This window comes from Gymnodraco acuticeps, unplaced genomic scaffold, assembly GCF_902827175.1.
Source record: "Gymnodraco acuticeps unplaced genomic scaffold, fGymAcu1.1, whole genome shotgun sequence".
NCBI lineage: Eukaryota > Metazoa > Chordata > Actinopteri > Perciformes > Bathydraconidae > Gymnodraco > Gymnodraco acuticeps.
Genome location: NW_022992094.1, coordinates 1 through 18,709, shown reverse-complemented (window position 1 = coordinate 18,709; position 18,709 = coordinate 1). Strand labels below are relative to the sequence as shown.

General features: G+C 41.3%; 1 protein-coding gene across 1 annotated transcript; it reads left to right on the top strand.

Moving 5' to 3' along the window:
- Positions 1-1,480: 1,480 nt before the first annotated feature.
- On the top strand, positions 1,481-18,031 carry LOC117537508 (structural maintenance of chromosomes protein 6-like). The gene is made up of 9 exons (XM_034202742.1): positions 1,481-1,580; positions 2,294-2,450; positions 14,006-14,141; positions 14,639-14,744; positions 14,985-15,121; positions 15,331-15,392; positions 15,484-15,564; positions 17,646-17,747; positions 17,945-18,031. The coding sequence occupies exons 2-9, from the start codon at positions 2,331-2,333 to the stop codon at positions 18,014-18,016; spliced, it is 816 nt and encodes a 271-aa protein (XP_034058633.1). The 5' UTR covers positions 1,481-1,580; positions 2,294-2,330; the 3' UTR covers positions 18,017-18,031.
- The last annotated feature ends 678 nt before the right edge of the window (positions 18,032-18,709 follow it).

The following is an 18,709-nucleotide window of genomic DNA, read 5'->3' as shown; positions in this document are numbered from 1 at the left end:
TGACAAATTGTAAACCACTTACGCATCACTGTACCCTGTATACCAAGGCGGTTATGCCATCACTTACTGTACGGAGGCTCAGTCACTGGTACTTTTTCATTTACAAAGCCATGTTGGATAAACTACCATCTTATATCTGCTCCCTGATCTCTCTGCGAATTGAAAGTACTTATTGCCTGAGATCGCATGCTGTGGTTTTATTAAATGTGCCAAGTGCTAGGACTGTCTTAGGGAAGAAAGCTTTTAGATGTGCAGCTCCACTAACATGGAACAGTCTGCAAAAAGAATGGAAAATTACCAAGCTAGTACCACTACATGTTTTTAAAGCTCGGTTGGATGCTACAAAATCAGATGCTGTTGGTACCTGTACTTGTGGTTAAATATGTAAATTGTAATCCCTGTACATTTTGCTGTATGATGTCCTTTTGTTGTTCTGTTGTTTATGTCTTCTTGTGGAACCTACTGCTGCAGGTCTCCCTTGAAAAAGAGATCATTGATCTCAATGGGATTTTACCTGGATAAATAAAGGTTTTGAATTGAATTGAATTGACAAGTTGGGACTTTGGTGCTGCTAGTGCTGCTCCTGGCATCACTAGTAAGGCTTATGTGGTAACTAGTCGGACAAAAGTGCCACTAGTTGCTGAAAAAGAGTGACTAGTATAATTGTGTATTCAACTAGTAAAGCAGAGTGCCAAACTAGTGTGACCATATATCTAACAAGTGAAATCAAAGAGCCAACTAGTGTAGGCAGCTGCCGTCTGATATCAAGGATATGGAATAAATACTCAAACGGCTTGCAAAACTCCTTGAAATGTTTCTTTTTACAAAAAGAAAATATAACTAATTTGAATTAATTTTACTTTTTTGTGAACAATAAGTACCTTTTGAAAAATGTATTTAAATTTCTAATTCTTTTATTTTGAAATGTAACTTACAGTTTGATGGTCTTTTTAATAAAAAAAAGTGTTGCAGTAAGAAATTGCATGTTTTAGAATTCATGTTTTGATTGGATGAACAATTTAAGACTGAATAAATTTAAAAAAACTAAAGTCTACAGAAGTTGTTGAAGTTCTTTGAGTATTTTGTACTTAAATAAATAAATAAGAAAATATTGGCCAATGAGTTGTCTAGAAATATATGTGTTGATTTCAATATTCATGCAATTAAGTACTTTTGCATCAAACTAATTAATTATGGAGAAATTCAACATTTAAAATGTGTCAAACAATGTTTATAAGTACAGTACAATACAAAAATAATAATTTAAGTTTAAGTAACTTATCATTTTTGATCAATCATTTACTCTATAGTTTTAAGTTAGTTTACTTAAAACTTTGGTGGTAATCAGTTTCCACAAAAGTTTTGAGTACTCCGAACTAATCGGGTTTTACAGTTAAGGTGTATCTGAATGATCCACGCCAGACCCCTTTCTGATCCACAAATAAAATGTATTATTATTAGACCGTTTGATCTCGTTTTTCAACGCGAGACTTTACCGCATATAAAAAGCGCGAATTCGACACGAGGGGTCTTCTCCAAACTGTGTTGGAGTTGTGTGTGCGGCTGCAGCAGCAAATTAGGTAATTATTCACAGTTACCAGTCGTTCTAATTCACTATAACAACCTCAACATTCCCAGCTGCTGTCTGGCTTAATAGTTGTTATGTTAACAAGTAACCTGAGTTAGCCAGCTAAGCTAGCTTTGTAACGTTGCTAATTATTGCTGTAACCAAACAACGTTACTAACGTGCTGTCATTGTTGTCGTTTAACCTGTTAAACCCATAGACTGTATATCTAAAGGTTAAACCACATCAATTATTACTGAAGGTTTGCGAAATGCAGGTTAGCGTTTTAATAGCAGAAGAGACCCAAGTTCCCATCAGCAAAAACACGTGGGTTTGCAATCCTGGCTCCAAAATGGTGGAATGAGCTCCCCATTGACATCAGGACAGCAGATAGCTTACACACCTTCCGGCGCAGACTGAAAACTCATCTCTGTCGACTCCACTTCGAGCAATAGAACTATTAACAAAGCACTTATATACTAATAAAGGACTGGCTTATCTAAAGCTAGTGGAGTAGCACTTGAAATGTTTTTGCTCTATGAAACCTGATGTACTTATATGATTCTGTTTTCTTCAAGTTTGTATTTTGTTGGTCGAACGCACTTATTGTAAGTTGCTTTGGATAAAAGCGTCAGCTAAATGCAATGTAATGTAATGTAAGAGTAGCTGTTCAAATTCAAGCATTAGCTCGACGATGCTAGTAAAGTATATTGTTTGCTTGCTTTCAGTTTCAGTTTCTCCCCGAATGTAAACTAGCTGTCCAAGATGCCCAAGAGGAAAAGCGGCTCAGCAATTGAGGAGCCTCCAAAGCAGGTCAATGCGGAGGAGAAAGACATGGAAGATGAGAGTGACAGTGACCAGGAAGATCATCCACAGAATAGACAGGTTTGTACCATCACTGACATGACATAATATATTTTTCTGGTTTCCGTTAACTGTTTGTCTTAAATGACACCCTGAGAAGTTTAGAAATCGAGAAGGAACTTACAGAGTAGATATATGCAGTGATGCAAATTAGCCTCCCGCGTTTTTAACGCTGATTTGGGTGACTTGTATAATTCGTGGAGAACCGAAGAGTTTTCGTTTTTTGGGGGGGCTATGGAGTCAGATTTGGGTCAATATTCTAGCGCGCAAAACAAGCTACTCACGAGTGGAAAATGTGCTTTTACACGCTCATGAAATGACCCCCGCACGCAGATTAAACCCCGGCGAGCGGCTATGCGCTCGCTCGCTCGCGAGAGAGACAGCCCTCTTGCTAGCTCGCGGGAGTGTCAGCCTCACTTGCTTGCGGAGTACGCACGTGAAAAGTTTCTGACACTTTGGGGCGGAGCCACAAGACTTTGATTGACAGCTGCCAGGAAGCCCGGAGTTGCCAGGTTTGATAAATGCCTGAACTACCAAGAGCCGAGGAGTGACATCTGCAAGATCAGTTGGACGAGACTGAATGGTAAAGTTGTCCATAAAAAACTATTATATTCGTAATTTATATTCGTAAAGTGTACAGCTACACAGCTATATATATATATATATATATATATATATAAATTTATTTGATATAAAAAAAATTACACATTAATTCTAGGAGTGCAATACTTTTACAAACACTAGTAATAATATGCATTCATTATGACAACATCATACTATTACTATAGGAGTGTTCTATAGTGTGTTCAAAAAACAACTACAGAAACACTATATATTATACTATAGTTATACTATTTAAAATAATATAGGAATACTACAAAGATCTAGATACATAGTATTACTATTGAAATATTATAGGGCTACTATAGCTAATAAAATGGCACTACATAACAAATTATAGTAATACAATAGCTGGTGAAAAATACAAACTTACTAAAGGACACTATACAACTCTTATAGTAATACTATAATTCATTTATAGTTCATTTCGTAAGGGAGGTGCATACAGCAGACAGCAGCTTTCGACAGATACAGCCCACTCAAAAATATATTGTTTTATATAAAATTCATTAAGATATATATTAGGGCCGGGACTCGATTAAAAAAATTAATCTAATTAATTAGAGGCTTTGTAATTAATTAATCGAAATTAATCGCATTTTTAATCACATATAAATATTTGACCTGAGAACAGTGAGAAGCAATTTTTTTCACATGGATTTTAGTATACCATTAGGCGCATTCACACCGCAGTACTTTTCCCACAAAGGTTCATGAGAACTTAGTTCATGAGAACTCTTTGAATTTGGGGGAGGATTAGGCAAATGAAGCCGCTGACGTCACTTCTTCTTCTTCTGCTTTGGGTTTACTGGCAGGCCGCAAACCACTTCACGGCGTATACTGCCGCCCAAAGTCCCCGGAGTTGGGGACTGGCTTCAGTAGAAGGCTGCTGGGAGTCCCAGCAGCCTTCCGAGTAAATCGCCAGAACGCCGACACCTCCTCATCTCCACCGCTCCCATGTTTTATTTTGTGTTGCCATAAGTTAGTCTCTCTGCGTTTCTGCGCTGGGCTAATGCTAATAATGCTAATGCGAGGATAATAAAATTCACAAAACTTTTTGGGAGTTTTATGGGGCGTGGTTTGCAATCCGCGCAGCCAATCAGAAATATAGCTCTTTTCTCACAAGAGAGCCGTACGAAAGTCCCTGCTCTCTAGCAGCTCTCTGATCTCTAGCAGGGACTTTCGTGGGGGTAAAAAGGTTCTCATGAACTAATTTTAGTACCGGCTCTTTTTGGTGTGAACGCGATAAAAGAGGCTAACGTCCACGCTAGCTTCCACGCTAGCTGCTATATGTTTTGCATTGAGGTGATACTTGAGGCTTGATGTGCTGCGGTGATATGCGAATTCCTTTTTGCATAATTTGCACACAACCGTGCTCTTATCGACGCTTCCATCCGTCCGTTTTTTAAAACAACATATCCCACTGTTGTTCACTGTGGTTTGTTGTTATCTGAAGTCATGAACGTTAGTTGGTGCTCCAGTATAATCGGTACGCCTGAAACTCATCCAGCGAGAAACGTTCCGCGGTGCAAAAATAAGTGCGATTAAAATGCGTTAATTTTTTTAACGCGTTAATTTTTGTGTAATTAATTAATCTTAATTAACGCGTTAAAGTCCCGGCCCTAATATATATATATTAGGGCCGGGACTCGATTAAAAAAATTAATCTAATTAATTAGAGGCTTTGTAATTAATTAATCGAAATTAATCGCATTTTTAATCGCATATAAATATTTGACCTGAGAACAGTGAGAAGCAATTTTTTTCACATGGATTTTAGTATACCATTAGGCGCATTCCCACCACAGTACTTTTCCCACAAAGGTTCATGAGAACTTAGTTCATGAGAACAAATGAAGCCGCTGACGTCACTTCTTCTTCTTCTGCTTTGGGTTTACTGGCAGGCCGCAAACCACTTCACGGCGTATACTGCCGCCCAAAGTCCCCGGCCGGAGGTCCCCGGAGTTGGGGAAGGCTTCATTAGAAGCTGCTGGGAGTCCCAGCAGCTTCTAATGAAGCCTTCCGAGTAAATCGCCAGAACGCCGACACCTCCTCATCTCCACCGCTCCCATGTTTTATTTTGTGTTGCCATAAGTTAGTCTCTCTGCGTTTCTGCGCTGGGCTAATGCTAATGCTAATAATGCTAATGCGAGGATAATAAAATGGCGGCTTCACCAAACTTTTTGGGAGTTTTACGGGGCGTGGTTTGCAATCCGCCCAGCCAATCAGAAATATAGCTCTTTTCTCACAAGAGAGCCGTACGAAAGTCCCTGCTCTCTAGCAGCTCTCTGCTCTCTAGCAGGGACTTTCGTGGGGGTAAAAAGGTTCTCATGAACTAATTTTAGTACCAGCTCTTTTTGGTGTGAACGCGATAAAAGAGGCTAACGTCCACGCTAGCTTCCACGCTAGCTGCTATATGTTTTGCATTGAGGTGATACTTGAGGCTTGATGTGCTGCGGTGATATGCGAATTCCTTTTTGCATAATTTGCACACAACCGTGCTCTTATCGACGCTTCCATCCGTCCGTTTTTTAAAACAACATTTCCCACTGTTGTTCACTGTGGTTTGTTGTTGTCTGAAGTCATGAACGTTAGTTGGTGCTCCAGTATAATCGGTACGCCTGAAACTCATCCAGTGAGAAACGTTCCGCGGTGCAAAAATAAGTGCGATTAAAATGCGTTAATTTTTTTAACGCGTTAATTTTTGTGTAATTAATTAATCTTAATTAACGCGTTAAAGTCCCGGCCCTAATATATATATATTAGTGATGCACGATAATTATCGGTCCGATATTAGGAATTATGACGTCATCCCGATAAACCCCATTACAGTATTAATAGCCCCGATAATATACAATATATTTTTTGGGTAAAAGAAAAAAATACTGCGGTGTGGGTGGATTGGGATGAGGGGCGCTTGTTTTTCACTCGGCTCCTCCCGTTTTGCCAGTACTGTGGTATTAGTGGTTTAGGAAGAGGGGAGTTCTTCACAAATCCAGCGCTCCCTAACTCATGCCTGACTGTGACGTAAATGGTGTGCGGCCGTGAAGCCAGGACAGTAAACAAACATGTCGTCGGTGGTATGGGCGTTGGAGCTATGTGCAACTCAAGGCATATGCTCGAACCGGAGCTGCCTGGACGCTGCAATCATGTTGCACACTATCCGTGCTGAGTGTGCTGACTTTTCGTACAATGTCCCACTGTCTGGCTTCCTGCAAGTCAAGTGCTCGGCGCAGTTGTGGCGAAATGTCGCTCCTCTGTTTTCATTTAAACAGCTCCTTATATCCGTTAGCGCAGCTAGCTAGCACCAGATGCTAACAACAACAATGCACGTAAGGTCTCTCTCTTGCTCGGGCCACACATACACACACCCTCCCGGTGGCCAGTCGGTGCCTGCCGGTGAGCGTGGAAGTGTGGTCTGCCACAAGCGGGCGGCAGGAGCAGGGCTGTCAGCATCAGCTTGTAGATGGTATTTTAAACTCGATGCGCTCTGAAACTACGGGGCGGCCAAGGAAAAAAAATACACATGCGTTAATCGCGTTAAAAAAATTAGTGGCGTAAAAAAATTGTTATTATCGGTCTTGAGAAGCAGGAAGTTATCGATATCGGTTTTTAAAAAAACAATATCGTGCATCCCTTATATATATATATATATATTTATATATATATATATTATATATTAGGGCTGTCAAGTTAACGCGTTAATAAAAAAAATTACCGCCACTAATTATTTTACTGCGATTAACGCATGTGTATTTTTTTTTCCTCGGCCGCCCCGTAGTTTCAGAGCGCATCGAGTTTAAAATACCATCTACAAGCTGATGCTGACAGCCCCGCTGATGCTGACAGCCCCGCTCCTGCCGCCCGCTTGTGGCAGACCACACTTCCACGCTCACCGGCAGGCACCGACTGGCTATTGGGAGGACCGGGAGGGTGTGTGTATTAGGGGTTTCACAACTACCAATATTTACTAGTCGACACATTTTTCAAAATAGCAATCGACTAGTCGTTACGTCATAATAAAGACACACAAAGAGAGGTGTTCAACTGTATTTTATTTTAAATTTGTGTTACATGGCTGAGTAAATAACAAACAGTGACTTAGTCAATAAGAAACGGTAACTGGACTCACCAAAATGTACAGCAAAAAACTCGCAAACTTAAATGCCACGTAAATCCAGTGCGCAACAGCGCATTGCGCAACACATTATTCGCTGTCCTCCACGATAACGTCCACCTTTCTGGTTTGCGTTGAGGAACACCAACGCATCGACGTGTGAGGGAAGGAGGCTTGACCGCTGTCGGGTGACAGTGTTGCCTGCCAGGGAAAAAACCCTCAAACTCGGGGTGCTCGTGGCTGGAATAGCCAGGTAGCTCCTTGTAAGCTTGGCTAAACGGCGGAATCGGTGCGCGTTTCCTGCCCACCACTCCAGTGGGTTATCCATAGTGGGGATATGCGGTGTCCGCTGGCAGTATTCCCGTAGCTCATCATCAGTATCTGCATCACCGTTGACCCGTTTTCTCTTGCTGCTGCTCTCGAAATGAGCTCCAAACAGCTGTTCAAAGTCACTCTCCAGTCTCGCCTTTTTGCAACTTGCTTCCGCCAGCTCCACTCCAACGTTGTCTGCGATCTCCTCTTCACCTACAGCAAATATGAACCACATTAATGATAAACACATTGTTTTACAATTTGGCCGGTTTAAGTAGGACTTTTTTGTGAAACAATTATCGCTAGTTCAACTCTATTTACCTGTAGCTCCCGGCTGTTCCACCTCTCCGTCTTCACGCACTAATTGAGTCAGGCGCGCCTGGGCTTCCTCTCTGACATCGTCTGGAAGGAACTTCAGATGCTTAAATCGTGGATCTAGCATGCATGCCGTGATCGGGATGGATTCTGCCAGCAGGCGAGACAACAGCTTGAAGCGGGTTATGAGCTCTTTCCTCACGGTATTCTTGAAGGAACGAATAGCCGCCAGATCGGACTCATTTGCACTTAGCGTGTTGTTAGCCATGTTCAGTAGCACGGGGTAGATGAAGGACAGCCCGACGTGATTTTCTCCGCACATGATAGTTGTCGCCTTTGCTAGAGGCCTGAGCACCGGGATCAGCTGTTCCACCAGTTCCCACTGGCACTCTCTCATGGCGAGGGATCTTCGGATGCCAACTTTTGTCACTGTCTCATCCGCAAGGACGGCCTGCACCGGGAGTCTCTGCTCATACAGTCGCTCGAGCATAGTGAACGTTGAATTCCAGCGGGTCGTTTTGGAGTTTGTGTACTTTTACTCCAAGCTGTTCTTGACGTTTCTTCAAAGCACAAACTGCTACTGAGGAGTGACGAAAATGACTGACAACACGCCTGGCAGCATCTGTGGTCTTGGCGATTTCTGGTAAGTGCAACCCTGCTCTTATTGCGAGTTGAATGGTGTGTCCGGCGCATCCAAGGTGGTGGGGAAACTGCTCGCAGAGCTCCATTGCCAGGTTCATGCTGCTTGCATTGTCATGAATAGTGCAAAACACAACTAAGTCCCACTCCTCAATTGTTTCTTTGAGCCTCTGGGCTATATTCACAGCGGTGTGTCTCTCTGGCATGATAGTGGTTCGCAGCACTCTGGATTTTAACTCCCAGGTGTCTGTGATGTAGTGGGCAGTTATGGTGATGTATGGATCCATGGTGCAAGATGTCCACAGATCAGTGGTTAGTGAGACACTTTTATCTTTCATCTCATTGGCAATCCTCGCTTTCCCAGTGTTGTAATGTAGCATGATGTTGCTCCAAAGTGTAGCATGTGACGGGATCTTATAGCCTGGCTCGAAAAACTTCATAATGTCCCTGAAGCCTTCTCCGGAAAGGGCAGAAAGTGGTCGAACATCCTTGACGACAAAGTTGATAAGCAAGTCTGTTATCTGCGGTCTTCTTTTGTCCGTAACGGGGCGCTTGGAAAAATCAATAATGCTCGTCTGTCTCTGTCCTGTGCTGACGGCGGTCCGTTGCTCACTGGTGCTGCTAGCATTACTGCTAGTGCTAGCTGTCGTCAGCGGGTGTTTCATTTTTAGATGGTTGCGCATAGCAGAAGTATTTTTGTTGTACTTTAGTACAGATGTACACAACTGACACTTAACTGTGGAGTTGGTTACGTCTTCTTTGAAGTACTGCCATACATATGAATGTCGGACGTTTTTGGGAGCATTTTGCAGCACCTCGTTCACCTCCATTTTGTTCACGACTAGTCGACTAGGGCCTACAGCGCCGACTAGTGGTAAAGGTAGTCGACTAGTCGATTAGTTGGTGAAACCCCTAGTGTGTATGTGTGGCCCGAGCGAGAGAGAGACCTTACGTGCATTGTTGTTGTTAGCATCTGGTGCTAGCTAGCTGCGCTAACGGATATAAGGAGCTGTTTAAATGAAAACAGAGGAGCGACATTTCGCCACAACTGCGCCGAGCACTTGACTTTATGCAGGCAGCCAGACAGTGGGACATTGTACGAAAAGTCAGCACACTCAGCACGGATAGTGCGCAACATGATTGCAGCGTCCAGGCAGCTCCCGTTTGAGCATATGCCTTGACACACACACACACACGTATTGTATTATTGTATGAGAGAGGTTCCAGGTTGAATTGAGGCGAATATTTGTAATGTTCAGAGGTTGTTGTGTTTAATATTCATGAGAATATTTGTCATTGTTCAAATGATAATAAACATTAGCATAAAGCATATTTGTCCACTCATATGTTGATAAGAGTATTAAAAACTTGAAAAATATTCCTCTAAGGTACATTTAGAACAGATCAAAAATTTGCGATTAATTTGCGATTAACTATGGACAATCATGTGATTAAATATTTTAATCGACTGACAGCCCTGTACACTTTACGAATATAATAGTTTTTTTATTGACAACTTTACCATTCAATCTCGTCCAACTGATCTTGCAGCTGTCACTCCTCGGCTCTTGGTAGTTCAGGCATTTATCAAACCTGGCAACTCCGGGCTTCCTTGCAGATGTCAATCAAAGTCCAGTGGCTCCGCCACAAAGTGCCAGAAACTTTTCACACGCGTAGACAGACTCCGCGAAGCTGACACTCCCGCGAGCAAGCAAGAGGGTTGTCTCGTGGGGGTTTAGTCTGCGCGCGACGGTCATTTTATGCGCGTGTAAAAGCACATTTTCCGCTCGTGATTAGCTTGTTTTACGCGCTAGAATATTGACCCAAATCTGACTCCATAGGGGGCGACTTGCAGTCAACTTCTCACTTCAAAACATAGACTTTACTTGGGCGGGCCGCCCACGTATAGTCTATTAACGGCCGCCAAAATTATATTTTTGTATCCATCCGCGAGCACGACTAGGGGATCTAGGGCAGAGCCCTAGAGATACTAAGAGTTACGACACTCTTTGATGTCGCCGCCAGCCAGTCACGTGGTTTATGTATGCCGGGATAGTTCCAAACGCACTTCCGTGGCAATGCTTCTCTATGGCAAAAACAGCACGAACATGGTCAAAATAGTCATAGATTAAACCAATGTTGTTATTTTGATTGCTGTGTGGGTGATTGCTTTCATATTTACATGATGTGGTTACACTTTGTATGGATTGGCACTATTTCCAAGTTTCGTTATTTAACGATATTTTGAGGGGAAAGTGTGGTAGCACAAGCAGGCTATGTTGCTGTCACTGCCAGGGCAGTCACGTCCGTAGTATAGCTGCGCTGTCATGTTCTTCTATGGGACAGACAGACAGCAGCGATTGCGTTATTGAATGGTAAATATATATTTAAAAAAACACACGGACATACTTTTTATTGACAGTTTTGCATTTGGAGAGGCAGGGTGACAACGGAAAGCTTGGTAGCCTATTACTTAGATACGTTTTACATTTTTGGAGGGAAACGCTTGTGTTCATGTTAGCATGGGTAGCATGATCATGTTAAGACTGAATATCATTTTACAACAAATATTATGGCACTTTCGTTTATATTTTATTTTAATAGATCAGTTGTCATACCATGGTTGGATGTGCAGCATTTGGATGCTCTAATCCAGAGGTGCCCAGTACGTCGACCGCGGGGGCAATGCTGGTAGATCGCGAGTCATCCATAAAATAAAAAAAATCCAGCTCCGTTAAAATAAACAAAACAGGTTTTGATCCCTCCTCTCTTGGCCTCCCTGCCACTTAATTCAGGAGTTTACTTGATTGACAGAAAAAGCGACCTATCGCTTTCCAGTCTGTTAACCCAGAATGCAAAGCGATACAAAATCAGTCAAGTGCGGGGAAAACTCAAATTAAGTTAAAGAGACAAACAAGAGACAAACAACAAAATGAGTGCGGGACCGAGCAAAAAGCTAAAAACATACCACTTCCACCCAGAATGGGAGGAAGAATATTTCAGGGTTCGTACGGGTGCTTGAAATCCTTGAAAATGCTTGAAATTTGACTTGGTGTTTTCAAGGTTGGGAAAGTGCTTGCATTTTGGGACTGGTGCTTGAAATTGAGATAAAGTGCTTGAAAATGTAAATGCTTTACTTTTACAATAAATTGCTGTCTGACTGAATAGTTCGCTTTTTAGATTAAAGGTGGGCAGGGTTCGTACGGGTGCTTGAAATCCTTGAAAATGCTTGAAATTTGACGTGGTGTTTTCAAGGTTGGGAAAGTGCTTGAATTTTGGGAATGGTGCTTGAAATTGAGATAAAGTGCTTGAAAATGTAAATGCTTTACTTTTACAATAGATTGCTGTCTGACTGAATAGTTAGCTTTTTAGATTAAAAGAAAAGAATTGCTTCGCTTCTACATAAAACATCTCTGCTCCGGCCTTCCCGCGCTATGCGCGCGACCTGCAAGAGTTTGTGTTACGTGTGACCTGGGCATTCTGATGAGAGTGATAGATGACAGTATGCCAGGAGGTTGCAGTTTCAACGAGCGTTGGCTAGCAGAAGACAAATACAAGCCATGGCTAAGACGAGGGTCAAGCCCACGAGTAGCCTCCTGCAAAGTTTGCAAAAATAACGATGGGAGAGTCTGCGCTGACGAGCCACATGAAAGGTACGCCGTAGTAGAGCATTTTAGATTAGGCTAACGTTGCATGTTACGTTTGTTTAAGCTAACGTTAGCGAGCTGAATAGCAAACTCGATTGAGGGATAATAATAATAATTGCAGGGGACAATCATTTCAGAGGAGCGTTATATGTTATGTGCGTTACAGTCACCATCGTGGTGTTCAGAGGATGAAGCACTCACGGCATTTTGTGTTATAGTCACGAAATATAATCTATTGATTCGACACAGAGCGATTTTGAAAGCAATGTATTTCTACTGGTAGTAGGTTTCGTGCCTAAACCAAATGTGACTTGCTCTATCGAAATCAGTCACATTGACCCGAAGACACATTTTCGTTTGTATTACTGGTCTGGGGGAAGCTCGCGAGTGTGTTTGTGTATGTTTGCGTTTGTGTACCGGGGAAACACTCACAAGAAACACCGGCTGTTGTTATGCTTGCTGTGACGTTACATTACTCCGTTCTCCGCTTGTAATTATGCCGTTACAAGCTTCAAAGTTGTATTTATCATCTGAATTTGCCGAAACAAGTTTAATATTCTGAAAGCCAATACTTTGTTTATTTGAAAACAGATGAAAACAAACTGTCTTTTATATAAAATTGAAGTATTATACAAGTAAAACTACATTTTGCTTTAATCCCATGTAATTGTAGAATGAACACAGTCTTCCTTTGAAGATGTATAAGTCAGGTGTCTTGAGTAGTCAAAATTACCTACAAATCATTGTACACATTAGTAAATATTATTTTCCACTTGTTACCATTGTGAGTCTATTTTTATGCAGCTCTGTGTGATTGTGTGGCTACAATTCAGACTAATACACTACTAGAGGTGGAATAAGTACTCAGACCTTGTACTTGAGTAAAAGTACAAGTACTCAGATCTTGTAGTGAAATTATAAGTAGGCCTACTCAGATCTTGTACCAGAGTGTAGGAATACTCTGTTATACCTCATTCACACCAACGCAACTCTGGTTCAAGCTCCGTGCTAGAGCTTTTCAGGTTCAGAACCGGTTCTTCGGTTTAGCAGAGGCTCTTTTCACACCGCCCAGAGTCCGACTGGTGCTGCGTCATTGCGTCATCGTTTGCGTCATGACGTAACCGTTTGCGTGCCTGCTTCATAAAGCCCTCCGTAGGCTAGACCGTCTCAGTAGTGGGCCGCTCGGTCCAGTAAACCCAAAGCAGACGTAGTGACGTCAGCAGCTCATTTGCGTAATCTTCCCTCAGGGAATTTATTCCGGTGTGAACGCGATCTGTAAGTGCCCTGGGGTAATAAGTGCCGGCACTAAGTACGGCAAAGTACTTGGTGTGAACGCGGCTATTAGCCACCAAGTACCAATGATCCCTCGCTCTACGCCTCCTGTACCTGTTTGCTCTGCTATCGCGTGAATGGTCTGCTAACAAGCGACAAACGGAGGAGTCACATGTTGTTGCACATCAGTCATGCACAAATGCAGCGCACTTCTGCGCTGTAACCCCGCTGCGAGAGCTAGAGGAGCTAGAGCCTGATAAGCACCGGTGACGTCATGACGTCATGCAGCAGCACCAGTCGGTTGTGCAAAGCAGTTAGTAAAGCAGTAGAAACACTTTCGCAAGCGAAGGAGAAGAAGAAAAACTGAAGCCCTTAAAGTCAAAAGTGTATAATATCTACCTGTAAATAATAATAAAAACCCTTGATTTATAACTTAACATCTCCGTCTCCTATTGATCTGAGTATATTATAAAGAATAGCCAGTTAATTGAAGCATTATAGCACAGGCCTTTGTCAGATGGTTTATTACGCTGTTTTTTTTCTGCTTCGAATAGTTCTCTCTTTTTTCACCATACCTGTGTTTGCATCACTGTATATGACTATGCATGAGATGTATTAGTGGGAAATGACATGCCCAGCTCCCCTGTGTTTAGGTGCAGGGTGTGAGTGAGGTGGCGAGTGATGCAGGGATTGTGGAGAGCATCACACTGAAGAACTTCATGTGCCACTCTCACCTCGGCCCATTCACTTTTGGTTCAAATGTGAACTTTGTTGTTGGCAACAATGGAAGTAAGTGAAATACAAGTTAAATGCTCATTGTTGTGAATTGTTTATTAGTTGCCAAGAAGTGCTGACTATCTTGACTCATCTATAATTTAGTTGGAATACTTTAAGTTTGTTTATGTAGTTCACAATCATACCAGACATATGTTAGCAAGATTATGAATGATGAGCAAGTGAATTGAGTTGCATCATCTCCACACTAATCGATATTAAACGGTTTAATATAATCGTTTGTGGTGGATGTAGCTTGTCTTTCTGTACATTAATAATACAATATGTTTAACACCGTCTGCTCTCTTGTATTCATGAAAATCAGACTTATTTCTGTAAACCTATGATATGCATATAATGAATTATCTACTTTGCCCTAAATCTTTGTAATGGCTTGAACCTAAATCATGTATTTCAACTCAAGCAACACACTCTGTTCTCTTGTGTCTTATTTTCCATTATGTTCTTGCTTTTGAAAGTGTCTAAAACATGTTTTGCTGCTTGTGTGACAGGTGGAAAGAGTGCCGTTCTGACAGCTCTCATAGTTACCCTAGGCGGTAATGCACATGCCACCAACAGAGGATTGTCCCTCAAAGGATTTGTAAAGGAAGGAGAAAGGTATAAATCATTTACTCTTCTCGCCCGCATCCCCCAACGTCCAGAAATTCTAGTATAAACAAATATTCCATGAATTTGCTCTATAGCACCACACATATCATACCACATCAAATGTCTTTTGTCTATTACTCATGTCATACATATGACATTTTTCATAACGTCGCATGCAAAAGTACCCTTAATTAAAAGTTGCATCACTTGATTCACGTAGGTGTAATGTCCGTTACTCTCTTTCCTCAGTTCGGCTGATGTTTCGATCACCCTGCGAAACAAAGGAAGGGACGCCTTCAAATCTGAGGTGTACGGCCCAGCTATCACTGTAGACCTGAGAATAACACGCGAGGGGTTGAGAACCTATAAACTGAGGAGCAAATCTGGTAAAGATGACGCATTCTAAAAATTAGTATTTTTTTTTTGAAGATACTGCTGCTACTGTACATTGATCTGCTACAACAACATGTATAGGAACAAGGTGCAAAAACAAAGGAAAATGAAACGTGTTTCAATATTACCAAGTAAAATACTACCGTAAGCAGCTTCAGTCTATATTATAAGGTATTCATAAAGATTATTTTTCCTCTTACAGGTCAAATTGTCTCAACCAAAAAGGAAGAGTTGCTCTCTATCCTGGACAATTTTAACATACAGGTAGGAGCTATGCAAATCTTACACAATGCAATGTTGAACTTCAACAAAATGTAAATCCTGTACGATAACCATGTTACTGGGTCTTTCAAAGGTCAACAACCCTGTTTCTGTTCTCACTCAAGAGATGAGCAAATACTTCCTACATTCCAAAGGGGAAGGGGACAAGTACAAGGTAACTAGAAAATGCATTTCCTGCAGAAAATGTGTGCGAATGCTGTAAACTGTGAACATGTATGGCTGAATTTAGCTGAAAATGCAGAAAAAGCTGAATATGTTATTAGCTGAATGGTAGCTGCTTTTAGCTCCACAAATGCAGAAAAAGCTTAACCTGTTAGGCCCCAAGCCTGTTTTTCAGGTTTCAGGCCCTTCTAAAGGGGTTACATTAATAATCTTTTTTCTCAAAGTAATGATAAACCTGTGAGTTGGATGTAGAAAAGTCAGTATCAATATAGATGTTTTTTATTTTAATTCAGATTGAACATGGTAAAAAACTGTGAATTATAGTGTCCGTCCAAAAAATATTTTGTACTTATAGTGAAAACTAACCTTGGATGATGGGTTAGTAGAATAAAAGCTTTAGGAATCCAAAGTACAACATATAATAAGTACCCTGTATCAAGATTGATGCAAAACAAGTGATATTTGACCTTTTTAGACAGATTTAGCAAAAAAAAAACCTCTTCTGGGGCCATTTGGGTGGATTTTCCATATCTCTGGCCCCCCTTGTTAAAATGCTTCAATCTGGTGCACTTTATGCAGAATTACTAGGGACTAGAACTCTAAACACCCATATGAAAAAGATTGGTTTACATTTTAATAATTAAATAAGTATGTGAACATAACCAATAACCTACCATAGCCAATAACAAATACATGTAACATATTTTATTTTTGTTGTTCATTCATATCTTATTTTACTATTATATTTATGCATATTTTTGTATCTCTCCAGTTTAAAACGATATGTCTGGTTTACTGTCCTATAGTATACATTGGAATGATTTCAAACCTGTTTTATCCCAATAATTATAAAGGAGTGCCTTGGAAATATGTGTTTACATAAATTGTGATCAAAATGTTTGAGACCCACTGTTACGTTCCCTCCTAACTAGGGGTACAAAGGGAAGTAACAAAACACCAAAATAACCAGGCGAGAGAAAAAGGAGAGGAAACTGTCTACTGAAGCCACAAAGTGAGGTTTTAATGGACAAAAGAAAAAGGGCTCACCAGCCAACTTGCAGAGCAAACTAAAAATAAACAATACACAAAAAGCTAACCTGGAGAACATCTAACAATTCACAAGAACACAGACCTCACACAGAGACAGAGACATGATGCACACATGCAGCCAGAGGAGAAGGAGAGCGCGACTGCAGCCTTCCTCAGGTCCTTTATGGAGGCCCTGATTGAGGATTGGGAGCACCTGGGGACAATCAGGCTGCACCTGGGGATTCAGAGGGAGAGAGAAAAAGACACACACCCACACAAACGCTACGGCACGTAACACCCACTGAGATAACTTAGACTAAAGTGAACTATCTAACACTCAAGAGTCCTTTACCTCACTGAGCTGTAGTTATCAGCCTCAGTCTGACTGGAGAGGACTCTCCTCCACATCATTGTAGAAAACATCTTCTTCTAATATCCGTTAGAGCAAGCTAGCACCAGATGCTAATAACAACAGCGTGTACCGGTCCCGTCTCTCCTCGCCTCGCTCCCACACGCTCACTCACACTTTGGCTGTGAGCTGCGGGTGCCAGATAAGCCAACATCCCCCATTTTCATCACTTACAGCGTCCATCGTACAGGGCAAATGAAAAGTGTGACCGGGATGAAAAGGGTGTTACATTTACTTAATTATGAATGTTGTTACATCAAGGCTGAAAATTAGGATGAGCACCAACGGTCAAAAAAAAAAAAAAATTCCTCCCAGAGCTGTCAGCGCAGCACCTCCACATATCTGGCGCCCTAGGCGAACATCGATAACGCCAGTGCGACGGGCCGGCCCTGGTCTCAGGTTACGCTGTAGGAAGTGTAGGTACAACCATAGGGTACAACCATAGATATATATATAAACCTATGATATAAACACGTGTGTATATCATGGTTTATATATCTATGTGGGTACAACGCTACATTTCCAAACAGCATTCGCACTAATAAGTAATAATTTTTTAAATAACAATGTTTTATCATTTTGTTTTTTGTGATCTTGATTTCTCCACTTTTGTTTTTATTTCATTCCTCTTTCAGTTTTTCATGAAATCTACCCAATTGGACCAGATGAGAGAGGACTTTCTGCACATCAAAACCACCAAGCGTATCACAGAAGAAAAAGTTGAGCAACATGGTCAAGTAAGAAAAAGTTTGATTGACTCGTATAATATGCAGCTATAACCAATAATTCACAATGTCTCAAAGGACCATGTGAGAGGAATTAACTATAATGAAGCAGTCCTATACTGTTAATAATTTTGTACAACTTTGTTTGGTTGGTCTACTACTCTATTTGACCAGCAATATTATATATATTACCATTTATATTGTTACAGTACTTGAAAGACTTGAAGCAGAAGTACCTGGAGAAAGAAGGAGCGTTTCAAGAACCTGTCATCATTGGATGAAATGGAGACCAAACTAGAGGAGTTGCAGAATCAAATGGCTTGGGTTTTGGTGAGATAATTTCTCCCAGTTTTGAATTCCCAACCCCCTTTATTCAGTATCCAGGACTCTGGGATATAAGGCAATTCTTTTGTAAAGGGTAATTCATCTAGCTAATATTTTGGAGTGAACTTCATTTTGCAGGTGCAAGATATGGAGAATGAGTTGAAGCCATTTAAAGGAGAAGCTGCAATCAGACAAACATTCTACGGAGAAATACGATGCGAAGGTGGAAGAATGGAAGGTAGGATATTTCTGTATTATTCACCGCAGAATTAGTTGTGTGATCTTGAGTGATTTCAATTAAAAAGCTTCTGTTTAAACATGAACACCGCAACTTTGTACTTGTCCATGCGAAGCAATCTTCTGTCCTCTCACTTTTTTACCGCCCTATTTCTCTGATCTGTTTTTATGTCATGATGCAGAATAAGGTCGAAGAGACTGAGGGGAAATACAGACAGATCGAGGAAAGGTTGGAGGGAATCACACAACAAGTCCAGGAGCTCCAGCCCGAATCTGCTCAGCTCAAGTCTGAGGCTCGGGAAAAAAATGCCGTGCTCAACTCCAGTGAGGTAAGAGTACAGACAAAACACTGTACTGACAATTGGTACATTCACTTTCATACCAGTACTGGAAGTGATTTAAAGTTGTTAAAC

What these genes read in the sequence shown, in the direction of transcription:
- LOC117537508 (XM_034202742.1), top strand. Translation starts at nt 2,331, where the DNA reads ATGCCCAAGAGGAAAAGCGGCTCAGCAATTGAGGAGCCTCCAAAGCAG. An exon ending in TTTGTAAAGGAAGGAGAAAG is followed by an intron (nt 14,745 to 14,984) that starts GTATAAATCATT and finishes CTCTTTCCTCAG; the next exon opens with TTCGGCTGATGTTTCGATCA. An exon ending in TAAACTGAGGAGCAAATCTG is followed by an intron (nt 15,122 to 15,330) that starts GTAAAGATGACG and finishes TTCCTCTTACAG; the next exon opens with GTCAAATTGTCTCAACCAAA.